Source organism: Chrysemys picta, chromosome 11 (assembly GCF_011386835.1).
Source record: "Chrysemys picta bellii isolate R12L10 chromosome 11, ASM1138683v2, whole genome shotgun sequence".
Taxonomy (NCBI): domain Eukaryota; kingdom Metazoa; phylum Chordata; order Testudines; family Emydidae; genus Chrysemys; species Chrysemys picta.
The window spans coordinates 62,814,840-62,827,661 of record NC_088801.1 but is presented as its reverse complement, the minus strand read 5'-3'; the positions used below and the strand labels follow the sequence as shown (position 1 = coordinate 62,827,661).

At 46.7% G+C, this 12,822-nt stretch overlaps 1 protein-coding gene across 13 annotated transcripts in view; it reads left to right on the top strand.

Moving 5' to 3' along the window:
• PLEKHM3 (pleckstrin homology domain containing M3) overlaps nucleotides 1-12,822 on the top strand; it is a 120,044-nt gene that overhangs the window by 14,632 nt on the left and 92,590 nt on the right. For 12 of the 13 annotated variants that reach the window (XM_005306073.4, XM_065560994.1, XM_065560991.1 and 9 more), the window contains one exon: nucleotides 32-974. The exons of the other annotated variant lie outside the window; for it this stretch is intronic. In XM_005306073.4, coding sequence (XP_005306130.2) covers nucleotides 371-974 — 604 coding nt within the window. In that variant the 5' untranslated portion in view covers nucleotides 32-370. The remainder of the gene's footprint in view (nucleotides 1-31; nucleotides 975-12,822) is intronic. 13 annotated transcript variants of the gene reach the window in all.

The following is a 12,822-nucleotide window of genomic DNA, read 5'->3' as shown; positions in this document are numbered from 1 at the left end:
TATTAAAATGATGCTGTGCTCTGCTTTACAGGAACTCCAGATTGCCATGAACTGGTTACACTGAATAACTTAACCGCATTCCCAGGATCTGCGTAAATAAGTTAACACTCAGCAAAATAACTGTGGAGGAGCAATTCATCCCTGGCATCCTACCGCCTGGAAGTTAAGTAGCACATCTGAAGTCAAACTCCGATGCCAACGGCTTTTGCCACCAAAGGCTTTGGTGGCTGTTGTATTTCTCCCGCCATATCTAGGTCAGTGTGGTGCCACAAGCTTTTCTAAAGCATCTTTATCCTCTATGCCTGGACATTTATGCCACATCTTCTCCTAAACCGGCTCTGACAACTCAGGCCTTCCAGCAACACCAGAAATGGAAGCACTAGAAGTTGATGACATCAGCCCGGCCTTGGAGGTGACTGAAGATTTCTTCAATAGTTTTGATGCTAAGCTGGAAAAGGTTGTGCAACCGTCCGAGGTGTATGGGGTGCAGGAGGTTCCCGAACTGGTAGGACATGAAGTATTCAATCAGATAACGGACAGCGGAGACCTGAGAAACATCACTTCCTTAGCTAAAAACGGCCTCATTTGGGAACGCTGCAGAAACGGCCTCTTGGAAGCCAACGCTCCGAAAGCGTTCCCTGCCAAAGATCAGTTTACAGGGCAAAGGGAGACAGCCCCGGATAATCTCTCCTGGGTGGAGCAAAGGGAAGCCTCGACTTTTAATATTTTTAATCTCTGTCAGCGGAGGAGAGACAGGCCCCGCTCTGTGAATGATATCCTAGTGCAGAACGAGGAAGCCTCCACTTTCAAGCTAGGACATAACCGGTCACACTCGGATGCAAGCCGCATAGACTGGGGACTTGTCTTCACAGGTGCATCTGTGCAGCCGCCATCGAGTCAGGACACCAATTGCTCCAGGCTCTCATGCCTACCACCCACACTAAAGAAGGGAGAGGACGTTCAAGGGAACACTGGTACGTACAGACGCTTCATTGCTTTTACTAATGATTTCTTTTTAACATTGATCTTGTCTTGAAAAGGAAACTGCTGGCTGCCAGTCTCCAGCTGCTGTAAACTGGCCTGCTTCCATTGACGTCAGTGGATCTACATCATTTTAAAACCAGCTCAGGGTCTGGCCCATATTTTTAAAAATATTCCCTCACTGCTATTACGTGTTCTCGGGCTTAAAAGTTCACTTATTTCCATTTTTCATTTCATTCAGATTGGCTAAGAAAGATCTGCTTCTGGTTCTTTCTGGTTAGTTTCATTTGCAGGTGCTCACAGTTTGGATTGCTAGTTTAGTGGGAGACTGGTTAATCTAAAAAAATTAGTTTTCACTGAAGAGTTAGAAATAAATAATGAAAAAATAGGCTTCCGTTTTTTTTTAAAAGACACAACCTGATTTTATTTTTTTAGGCCTAAATTACTCTGCGCTATCTCTTTAAGAAAGGTTGGGTACTCAATTCAGAAACAACAGAAACTCCAGCAAACAATCTGTGCCCTTGTCAATATTAATGCATCTCTGTCGGCTTTGTATGGGATGCAGGAAGTCTTGTTATCGGATGGACACAGACTTTCTCAGTGAGCCACGCAAATGAAGCAATGTTTCAACGAGCTACACATTTCCCTTTTCCTCTCTCGAGCAGGACACTGGAAGAGATTTGGCTGGAGGCCTCAGAAACCCCGAACCAATGTCTCCTGTTGGATGATTGTTTATTTTGCAGCTGCCAAAAGTGCGTTGAGCACTAATAGCAGACACAGCCCGGGCCACAAAGGTCATACAATCTAAATAAAGACATGGCTTAATAAATGGATACAAGAAAACCAGATGGGGTGGGGGAGGGGAAAGGAAAAGGAGGACAATAATTATAATAGCCAGACTGTGTGGTTGCTTAAGGCAGTGTTTGTCAACGACTGGTCCACAGACTGGTACCAGTCCCTGAGATCTCCCTGACATGATTTAGGAAGGGAGCAAGCCGGTCTGTGGTATCAAAAAGGTTGAGAAACACTGGCTTAGGGGTTACAGCATGCCTTTAAGTCCAACGTTTCCAAAGAGGTTGACTCCTTCTTAGCCATTAAAATGTAGTGTCTAAATGGGAGCGGAGGTTTTTTAGATTTAGATTGCCTGCTGCACATGTTCCACCCCACCTCCTTCTGGTCCATACTGAGCAGTGCACCCTTGGGAGAGTATGGGCAGCGCTGCCTCTATGTTCCCTTGAGTGCAGGGATGGTAACTCTGTCTGGTCGTTACATGGGCTAACCCAGGAGGGGGAAGGGTCCTGTACGCCCATGGAAAGGCCAGACATTGTGGGCCCCTATAGAGTAATGCATGTATCTTGACAGGGTTATAAATTGTGGGGTGTGTGTGTGTGTGTGTGTGTGTGTGTGTTTTCGGTATTGTTGGCCAAGCTTGTGAGGACCTTACACTCACCTTGATGGCATTTCTCTTCCTGTAGCTTGATAACTTTTGAACACCACGTCCGTTCAATTCCAACATTTCCGGGAACGTTCAAGGCATCAGTGGCCAGCGCCCTGCTGATTTGGGAGGAAAATCAAACCAAAAGGCAGAACGTGGGAGACATCTGATGCCTCTGCCCGTTCTTTAGCACAACCACAGTTGGTCAATGGCACCCGTTAATGCCTTCTGGCATAGCAATGCTTCTATCCCACCTCTGTCCATCCTCCCAATAGAGTTGAATTAACACGTTGACAGCCTGAATGACTTCTCTCCCAGACCGAAAGAGGAGTAATGAGGGGGAGTGGAGGACAGGGGGTCAGAATGCAGGGAATGGGGCATGGAGGAGGGAAGGGAGCAAACACAGTCCTGGCAGTGGGGGGCGGAGTTGGGGGCCCTATTAGGGGGAAAGGGGGCACACAGAGTTCCTAGCATGCTTGGTAGGTGGAAATGGGGGGCAGGCAGACCAGCTGGCGCAGAAGAAAGGAGGAAAATGGGAGGAAGAGGGTAATGAGGGTTCAGAGCCCCTGCTGGAGATATATTGGGGGATCTTGCTATGGGGGATGGGAGAACTGGGGCACACAACCCCTGCTATCGGGTGAAATGGGGGGACCCTGAAATTGGGGGAGGCTGCAGAACCCTCTGGTGGGGGGATATTGGGGGATCCTATCATGGGGGATGGGAGAAATGGGGGCCGCCAGAACCCCTGCCAGATGGAGATGGGACGAGTTTCAGGGAGTCCCTGAGATAGAGGGGGGGGGGTGCCCGGAGAGCTTGTGGGGGGAACGATGGGATTCAAGGAGCCCCTGGGGTGTGCCATGAGCTGAGCCTGTACAAGCTGCGTGACTCTCCTAGTTTTATTTTATACTATACAAATTTTTCCTGGGGGGGAGGGGTTGAGCTTTTTGTTTGCCCCCTTTTATAGTTAAAGATTTGTACCATCTTATATTTACATAGCCACAGTCCTCTGGAAGCGCCAAAGGATCCCAAACCACCGCCCCACTCCGACTGCTCTGTGTGGCACATCCCCGTCCCCACCCAGAGCTCAATGCCAGACTAGGGCCTAAGGATATAAAGCCGTAAGAGGAATCACTCCAGCCGCAGGCAGGTGCAACCACCTCTGGGGTGAAACGTGCCATGTAACACAACAGCGCCCTGCAACTGTTTAGGAAAGGATGCCAAGAAGAGTATTGAAACTGCAGGGGGAATTTAGGCGGGCAGAAGGGAGTGATCCAAAAAGCTCGTTGCTTTTGGGGTTCTTTTTTACAATTGTAAGGAAACCTAACACAATTTGGAACAGGGACCGTAGGGCAGCATTACATCAGAGTGCAGGGATTTGTATATTGGACCGTCAGTAAAAGCTGCTCTGACTCTAAGCTTTCTCCTCCACTTCCTGCAACAGGCTTGGGTTGTGTCCAAGGACTCTCTCTGCCTGTATAGGCAAGACTTGCTGTTCCTTCCTTCTTTCTAAATGGCTCCTGTTCCAGCTGTTCCCTCCAGGAGTAGGTGTCCCTTCTGCTCCGGGCTAACAGACAATAGAGACCAGCCATCTAGACATCCTGGGGGAGAGCTGCTACATGCAGAAGCACGTCCACAGCAGGGCAGACAGGCTTGCAGAGAACTTCCCACAATCCACTGAAAACAGAACAAACTCTGACTGCAGACGATTGGCTCTGACTGAAAAAAGCCACCACAGGCCTGGTCAACTGGCACATGTGGTGACCGAGGGCTTGGCTGTGACAAAAGTTGCACTGCTTTAATTATACCACTGTACTTACGTGGTACATCCCCGCCTAGCACAGACACAGTTATACCGGCTTAAACGTGCTTATAGCAGTCTAGCTTAGTCCCAGAAGGGAAATCGATTGAGCTATACCAGTATATAAGGCACCTTTATACCAATATCACTGCATCCCCGCTAGTGGTTGTGCCAGTATAACTATCTTGGTAGAAATCACACCCTCACCAAAATATACCCGTGCAAAAAACGTGTGTCGAGCAGGCCTTAGTAGACATAAAGTCAAAGAAATAGAGCATGGTCACAAAAGCACAATATCTGCTTTGCCTCAGTGGTCATTGGGGTAAGGACGGCACATGGGGAAGAGAGCTCGCCTTTATTGGTTAAGGTTTGTACAGTGCTTTGAAGCGGTAAAGCATTATTAGAGGGTGGCCACTGAACTGTGACAGTGCAGTTCAAAGGTAGTCCAAGGAGCGCGGGGAGAACCCAGAGAGCTTCATATAGCAATCAGAAGGTCTAGCAGATGCCCGCCAGCCAAGGCTGATGACAAAGATGAGTTTGTAGCAGGGGCTGCTTTCTCTTTGACCGTTATTCCCCTACATCTACGAAACTGAGGGACCTCCCTCTTCCCATGGCTGCCAAGAGAGGCAGGCAACTCTGCATTTCACCTCTGCACTTCCCCTTACCCTCCCCTGCTGTGTGTGCTTACCACTCCCTTTGCCTCTCTCGAAACCTGGTGTCCCCTGCCCGGCCTCCCGCCCAGTTCACCTGCTTCCCACCTGGGCAGAATAAGGACCCCCCACCCCCTGCAGCCTGTGTCTACTTCTCTCTGTCTAAAGCTGAGCAAGGCTCCTGTCAACAGGGCAAAGAGTGCAAATGTACAACAGGAGAGAGAGGTTGACCATATTTCCCTAAGAGAAAACTGGACACCGCCAGCCACTTGCTTAAGGAGCTGTGCCCCAGCCCTGCCCTGTGAAGCTGTTGCCGGTCACTGGAACCCTGTGGGGGGGCCCCCTCAAGAGGTTGTTGCCTGTCCCTGGAACCCTGCTGCCCCCCCCCGCATACTAGAACGCTGCCCTCCCCCCGCAGCTCTGCCCACCCCCCGCAAGGGACTGGCATCTCCACACACACACACCCCCACGTTCCTCCACACCACGCCACACTTTTTTTTTTTTTTTTACTAAAGAGGGAATTTGTCCCATTTGCTCTTGCCAACTGATCAAGTCAGCAAGAGCAATGCCTCAGCAAGGGACAAATGCCTCCTTTTGAAAAGAAAGTCGGACGGCCGGGACAGGGCTTAAAAAAGGGACTGTCCCGGCCAAAATGGGATATACGGTCACCCTAAGCAGAGATCTTCCGTTACCAGGGCAGGAAGGGCTGTCTCCACACTCACCCATCTCAGTAAACTTGACTCCCACTGACTGAGTGTAACTTTCAATTCATTAGAAATTAGCAGACTCCATATAAGTGATACCAGCAAACAGCCTATTACCTACTATAGCATTCCTCACTCAAAATTGGCAGCCAATGCCCTGGGGCTAGCTTTTATAGCCCACCCGTTCCCAGAGTTCCCTGCAGGTGCCTGAAACAAGTCACCTGAGAAATCTAAACACACTGAAATAGTCAAAAGCTTTACTCTCTTAAAAATTACTTTGTGCAGAAGATTATATTTACAGACAAGTTCCGCAACAGGAAAACTGAGCAGGGCAGGGGAAAGAGAAATATATTAACAAGAACGGCAAAACTACATCTCCCCAAAATCTCTGGGATGGTTACTTCCTGCACACCAGCCCCACCGTAGTAGACTGCTGTTTGTGTAGGAGTCGGGTGAAGGTTGAAAGGGTCACTTTAAGAGTCTTTCCCCAAAAGATGTCTCCAGCTCCGTAGTGTTTTTTCATAGGAAAAAAACTTCTTTTATGCTCTGAAAACAGGCTAAACTTGTCTGAATATTTCCCCCCTTCCCGCTCAACCAATTTATGGCTGTTAAGAGGTCAGTAGCCTTTATATTTCTTCCTTTTGAGTTAATAGAGGCCTTTCTTTGGTCCTGAGCGCCTTATAAAGAACTGGCAGCTACTGTGAAAAAAGACAAGAAGTGTGCCCACGACAGGTAAATATTTCTCATGGAAGTCCCTAAATAAGTATTAAAAATGACCTCATGATTCCTGTTAAGCATACATAGCAGCTATTATAGTAATGGGGGGAGTCATATGAGTCATGAGAGAGAAGGAAAAGTCCGTTCTCTTACCCATAGTGAGATAGCCCTTTCTAGAACCCTTAAAAGAAACTAAAGCTGAAGTGCTGTCGCTAGCCTCCGCTGTTTCTTTTCAGTCCTCCCCGGACCTGCTTCCTGGAAAGGACTCTCCTGTGTAGCTTGCAGGCTCTCTTGGTCCTTCTAAGACTGGCCAGTTTGTTTCATGAGTCATTACCTACCTAGAGTATTTAGTACTATATGTTTATCTGTTCCCGCTGCTTGTTTTTTCACGACAAAGACAAGTGGAATTGGATCCTTTCCAAGCATCATTGAAGGAAAGGATTTGAAAAATGCACCTGATGGGAGCAGTATCCCCTTGTGCCTGCCAGCAAAACTGCTAATGCATTATATACTAATACTGCTCCCTTCCCCTCCCTTCCCCCCCAGTTTGTGTTAGAGTGCAGTGTTGAGTGATTAGTGGAACTAGTGAAGAGGGAAGTTTAAGTTCAGGACAGTCTTTTGTTTTTCTAGGCAGGCAGCCTCTCCAGCCAAAGGGAAGGTCTCCATAGCACTCAAAGAAGGATCACTTAGACTATTAAGTACAATATGTGAGCAGGTATCTTTGTTGTTTACATGGATTTTTTTTTCCGAACATAGTCACCTCCTGAGCAGTGCACTAATGCTGCTCTAATGCTTCTCATCCATTCTTCTTCTCATTTGTATTACTCTAGGGCTTAAAGACCCCAACTAAAAGTGGTGAGATTTCATTGTGCTAGGTGCTGTACTAACACAAAATGAGAAACAATCCCTGCACCAAAGAGGGCGCAGTCTAATGCTTCTGTGCTACACACATTTACACCTGTGCTTAACTAGTTCCATTGGTTCTGGGACTACTCCTCGGAGTAAAGCTAAGCACAGGTGTAAATGTCTGCAGGATTGAGGTCTCAATCGACAAGAGAGAAAAAAGGTGAGAAAGACACAAGCACACCGAGATGAAGTGACTCACCCAAGGTCACCCAACAGATCAGTAGCAGAGCCAGGGAAATGCCCGAGGTTCTCCTAACTGGCAGGGCAAAATATTGACCCCAGTAACATCAATGGCAAACCTCTCATTGATTTCAGTGGGGCCAGGATTTCACCCCATGTTTTTTTGAGAAATCCTCATCTGTGCAACTAATAAATAGTGGACCAGTAAAGCTGGAAACTTACAGAATGTATTTTTTTTTCACCATTTCTGCTGGTTTGAAGCTTGCATTGCAGTCAGCTTAGGCAGGGAAATGCTGTCTTCTCTGACTTCCCTGGGAGTTCTGCCTGAGTAAGGACTTCAGGCCCCGCCCCTCTAAAGCGGGAATCTTGTCTTCTGGACTTATGACATCTATCTGCTGTTGCAAGAGTAGAATGATAGAAAGCTGAGCTCTCCTTTATGGCTATATAGTATACTATGGACTGGGTTGGGTTTGTTTTTCTTTTTTTTGAGCCAGACATAAGCCTGTGTTAATGAGCAACAAAGTTTGGGCTTGCGGGTCTCCATTGTTGGGCTCATTTGCAGTCGACTTACTTTTGAGTTGTCTGTAAACACTTGAGCGTTGCTTTCCCTCCCGTTCTTCTGTTCCTGAACAAGAATGACCCTTTGCCTCAGACTGCCCAGAGAAGCCCTGGCTCTTCCTTTTCCAGACACTCTTACAGAAACTTTTCCAATTCTCAGTGCCTGGCAGCAGGGAGACTCGTCTGAGCAGTGTGTTTATTTATGCCGTAGCTGGCGAGGAGAAACGGAACGGTTTTTTCTTTAAGGGAATATATGGTTTGTGAAAGATGGCAGCGGCCTGGAGTCATCCTTCATAGACGCAGGTACAGCATAAGCCAATAGCAGTGTGGATGTCCTCACGCTGCCCCAGCAATGGTGTTTAGGAACTTCATTTAGGCTTGAGGGGGTAATTTAGGAGGGCAAAGACCTATTTATTCGTCGCTTTCTCCAGGATCACCACTGGAGGTCAGATGTGGTGATAGGTTTTCTGTGGTGTGGACGTTTTGTTTGCTAGGAAATGAAATCAGATCAGCAATGCGTTTCATAAGGGTCCTCAGCTGGCAAACAACTTTTGGCCATGTTTGAATCGGTGACTAAGCCCCAGTCCTGCAGAAAGAGACACATGAGTAACCTTATGCCTGTGAGTAGTGCCATTAACATCCCCAAGCTACGGCATAAGTGTTTGCCAGGCCAGGCTCTTAGGAGGGAAAGTCTCTGTGTCACATTACAGCTCCCCTGAAAGGGGTTGATTAGAGCTGCTTGAACATTTTCTACTGAAACTTTTCCTTGAGCAAACATGGGCTTTTTTCCTAAACAAAAATTTTCTGCAAAAAATGATTTCTTTTTAACTGAAAGCCCCCCCCAAAATTCAGCTTTTGGTTTTTCATAAAAAACCTGGAAAAAATTTTTTGGGGAAAAATGGACCATTCTTCATTTCTTTTGAAATTTTTCACAGAAAATACCAGGACCATTTTCTTTCTAGCTTTGTTGTTATCATAATGAATAGTCTGAGCCAGGGGTAGGCAACCTATGGCACGTGTGCCGAAGGCGGCACGCGAGCTGATTTTCAGTGGCACTCACACTGCCCGGGTCCTGGCCACCGGTCCGGGGGGCTCTGCATTTTAATTTAATTTTGAATGAAGCTTCTTAAACATGTTAAAAACCGTATTTACTTTACATATAACAATAGTTTAGTTCTATATTATAGACTTATAGAAAGAGACCTTCTAAAAACGTTAAAATGTATTACTGGCACGTGAAACCTTAAACCAGAGTGACTAAATGAAGACTCGGCCCAGCACTTCTGAAAGGTTGCCGACCCCTGAGCAGTAATAATCAGCAGAGGGCTGTGCCATGAATCTGTTGCTGCTCTTTTCCTCCTTCTCAGAGAGGGTATAATAATACCTATTATAATCATCAGCAGCAGATCTCAAAGCGCTTCAAATTTTTAATGTATTTATCCTCATAACATCCCTGTGAGATAGGGCAGTGCTATTATTGGGGGGAGGGATAGCTCAGTGGTTTGAGCATTGGCCTGTGAGTTCAATCCTTGAGGGGGCCATTTAGGGAACTGGGGCAAAAATCTGTCTGGGGATTGGTCCTGCTTTAAGCAGGGGGTTGGACTAGATAACCTCCTGAGGTGCCTTCCAACCCTGATATTCTATGATTCTATTATCCCCACTGTACAGAGGGGAAAGTGAGGCAGAGAGAGGTTAAGTGAATTGCCCAGGGGTCATAGAGGGAGGCTGTGGCAGATCAGGATTCAAACCTAGGTGGCCAAGGCTAGTGCTCTAACTATTGGAGCATCCTATAGGAACACTGCCAGGCAGGGAAGATTCTGTGGTAGTTGAAAGGCCGGTGGTGAGGTGCAGGTGTGTGGGGACCCTGAGAGGAGCGAGATGTTGAAGATGATTGGTGAAGTGCTTATTGTGACCAATCAGGGAGTAGAGCCCATAGGGCCTAGTGCTTGGAGCACCTGCCAGACAGATTTTAGGTGCCTAATTGTCTTTTGTGTCTTTGAAAATCTGTCCCTGAAGCGCTTGCCTCAGAGCTTGTGACACAGAAGCCATGTATGTAGTGGGTGCACCAGGCACGAGGGGACATCAGGTACAGTATTTTGCACCATGCGTCTAGCACTGTAGGACACAAACTTGGATCTGCTACACCTCTGTGTAGATGGGAAGGATGAGACATTACAGGCTTGTCTGACCGAGATCCCAAAATAATCACAATTAAATTTGTAGCCATGAGCTTCTTTGTTGGGATAAAGAATTGGCTTGGAGATTGACAATAGCAAGTGCGTCTGTATGAGACGCCTCCTGGTGGAGGAGCTGGGTGACTAAGGTTGCTTATTGTCTGCATTTTACCCGATGTGTCCATGACTTGGATGGAAGGAATGCGCTGTAGAGATTATTGATAATTGCTGGTGCTACAAAACTGGAGAAGGAAGAGAAATCAGTGCAAAGAATGAGTGCGGTGAGGGTCAACTGAACAAACTAATGACTTGGAGTATGGGCTCACAAATAGCATATGCAACTGAAGTAGGATAATAGGGCCAGACCCTCAGTAGTGTAAATTGACATAGTAGTCAATGGCCCTAGAGTTTAGTGACAGAAATGGCCTACCAGATTGAGTCCGTTTGCCTGCATAGACTCCATTAATTCTTTGATGCAACACTTCAGGTATCAATCTTCAGTGTAAAATGGTTACATGATTGAAAAACTCTTGTATGTGGTGCCTTTTTGTATTTCTGGGTTTCTGCGGCAGTAAAGCTCTCAAAATAATCCAGTCGCGGCCATCCTGGTGGCAGAGCAATATTGCTTTGCATTGCCATGTGGAAGATCTGGGTTCTGTTTCAGGTTCTGATCCTGCGAGCTGGGAAATCTGCAGAGACATCATGTTTGCTCCTGAAAGAGGAAGGCATGGAAAGCCTTGTATGAGTTAGAAACGATCCCTGATAAATCAAGTTAATTTCAGAGTGGCTCTCACCTGGGGCTAACTTATTCCCAGCGTTGAGACGAGGCTGCTATAAAAGCACTGGGGAGGATGGTGGAGGGAGTCTGAATATTGGAAGGCAGAGCTTTAAATATGAATGAATATTAATTAATATGAATAATATGAATGAATATTGGAAGGCAGAGATATTTAATTTTAATTATTTAATTTTTAAATACCACCTAGAGGTCCCAAGTGAGATCAAGGTCCCATTGTGGCTAGGCGCTGCACACACACATAGTAAGAGATATGATGAGGTTACACTCTAAATAGACAACCCAGACAAAAGGCATGAGGGGGAAACTGAGGCACAGCATGGTGCAGTGACTTGCCCAAGATTGCACAGAAGGTCAGTGTCAGAGCCAGGAAATCGGCTGCCAGTCCAGTGCCCTATCCACTAGACCACACTATTTCTCTAAATACCTCCCTGAGTCCACTTGCATGGGTGATGTGTCTTACCAGATCTTGACTGCTCCCTCAGATTGGACATTGTTGGAGTAGGAGAAGTGAGGCAAGGCAAGTTCAGCGGTGATGCTGAGAGTGGGGATACATTGGCGAGGTAGCTGCATTATAGCGATGGGTAGCATGACCTACTCTGCTGTCTTGTGTACATGGGAGGCTCTGGAAGGTGGATGGAGATGGAGAATCCAGTAGAGTGAGAGAGGCACAGACCCAGAAGAAGCCACCGGGGCAGAAGGGTTATGGAATAGCACTGACGAGCTTGGGATGTGGGGCCTGACTGGGGCTCTTCAGACTGAATTATTGGCTGCAAGTATGGTGGAGAAAATGGTTTATCCCTATGGGGCTTTGTGCTCCGGAGTTATGGAACTTCACTGAGTTACTGAGAAGGAGTTTTGATCTCCTGGGGCTTATCATAAAGTTGTGATTTTACATAGCATTTCCAGCTTGGTTTCTAAGACTTTTCCCCTACAGCCGATGCCAAGCTAACTATCGTGATGTGAACCGAACCTGTTTTAAATAGCTTTGCTAGTCGCTTTCATCTCTTTCTTCCTTCCCTTTGAAGCTGAGTCAGGGAGTTTATACAAAAGCTGGCTAATGCTTTTTCATTTGATATTCCCATTTCCTTTAGAAGTGCGGGATGTACATTTCATGTATCTAATAGCCACTAATAGGTAACCATTTTTGTACCGTGTGCACCTTCTGCCTCTTCCTTACCTGTGAATGGGGGTCCTGATGCTGGTCTCCCATACATCACTCTGTCACTTGAGACTTCATTGGGCCCCAGTCTCTATTACACAGGGACGTCCACCAGTGCAAAATGCTATTGTTCTGACCTGGAAGCTGTCCACTGGCGTAAGTGACTAGATACGGTGTAGGTCAACGGAGAATAAGGCCTATTGCCTTCAGGGGATTTACTCCTGGTTTATACCAGTGTAACCGAGAGCAAAGTCATACCTCGGATTCAGAAAAATTCCCTATCGCTGCATTTAGAAAAACAGGGAGAAAACAATTGTTTTTGATTTGGCTAGGCGGTTCATTTCACTCTGCATCTTTGTATTGAATCATATTCTAGAATAGCTGCCATGTGGACATTTTATTGGAAACGAGCACAGACCTGGTTTGTAGAAGTGGTTTAAGAAACCTGGTCCTTCGATATTAGAATCATAGAATATTAGGGTAGGAAGAGACCTCAGGAGGTCATCTAGTTCAACCCCCTGCTCAAAGCAGGACCAACACCAACTAAATCATCCCATTAAACCAACTCCCCCAGGAATGGACACACCTAGAATTAGAGGTAGCCTAATTCACCATTCTCAAAGTCGGTTTTGCCTTCCTTGAAGCTAAAGACTGAAAAATCATGAAAGCTCAGTGAAAACGGTTCTTCTTATATTAATGTCAGCAAACTGCTGCCCAGACACACAAGACCTTAGTTTAAAGTTACTTGGAAGCATGTGACA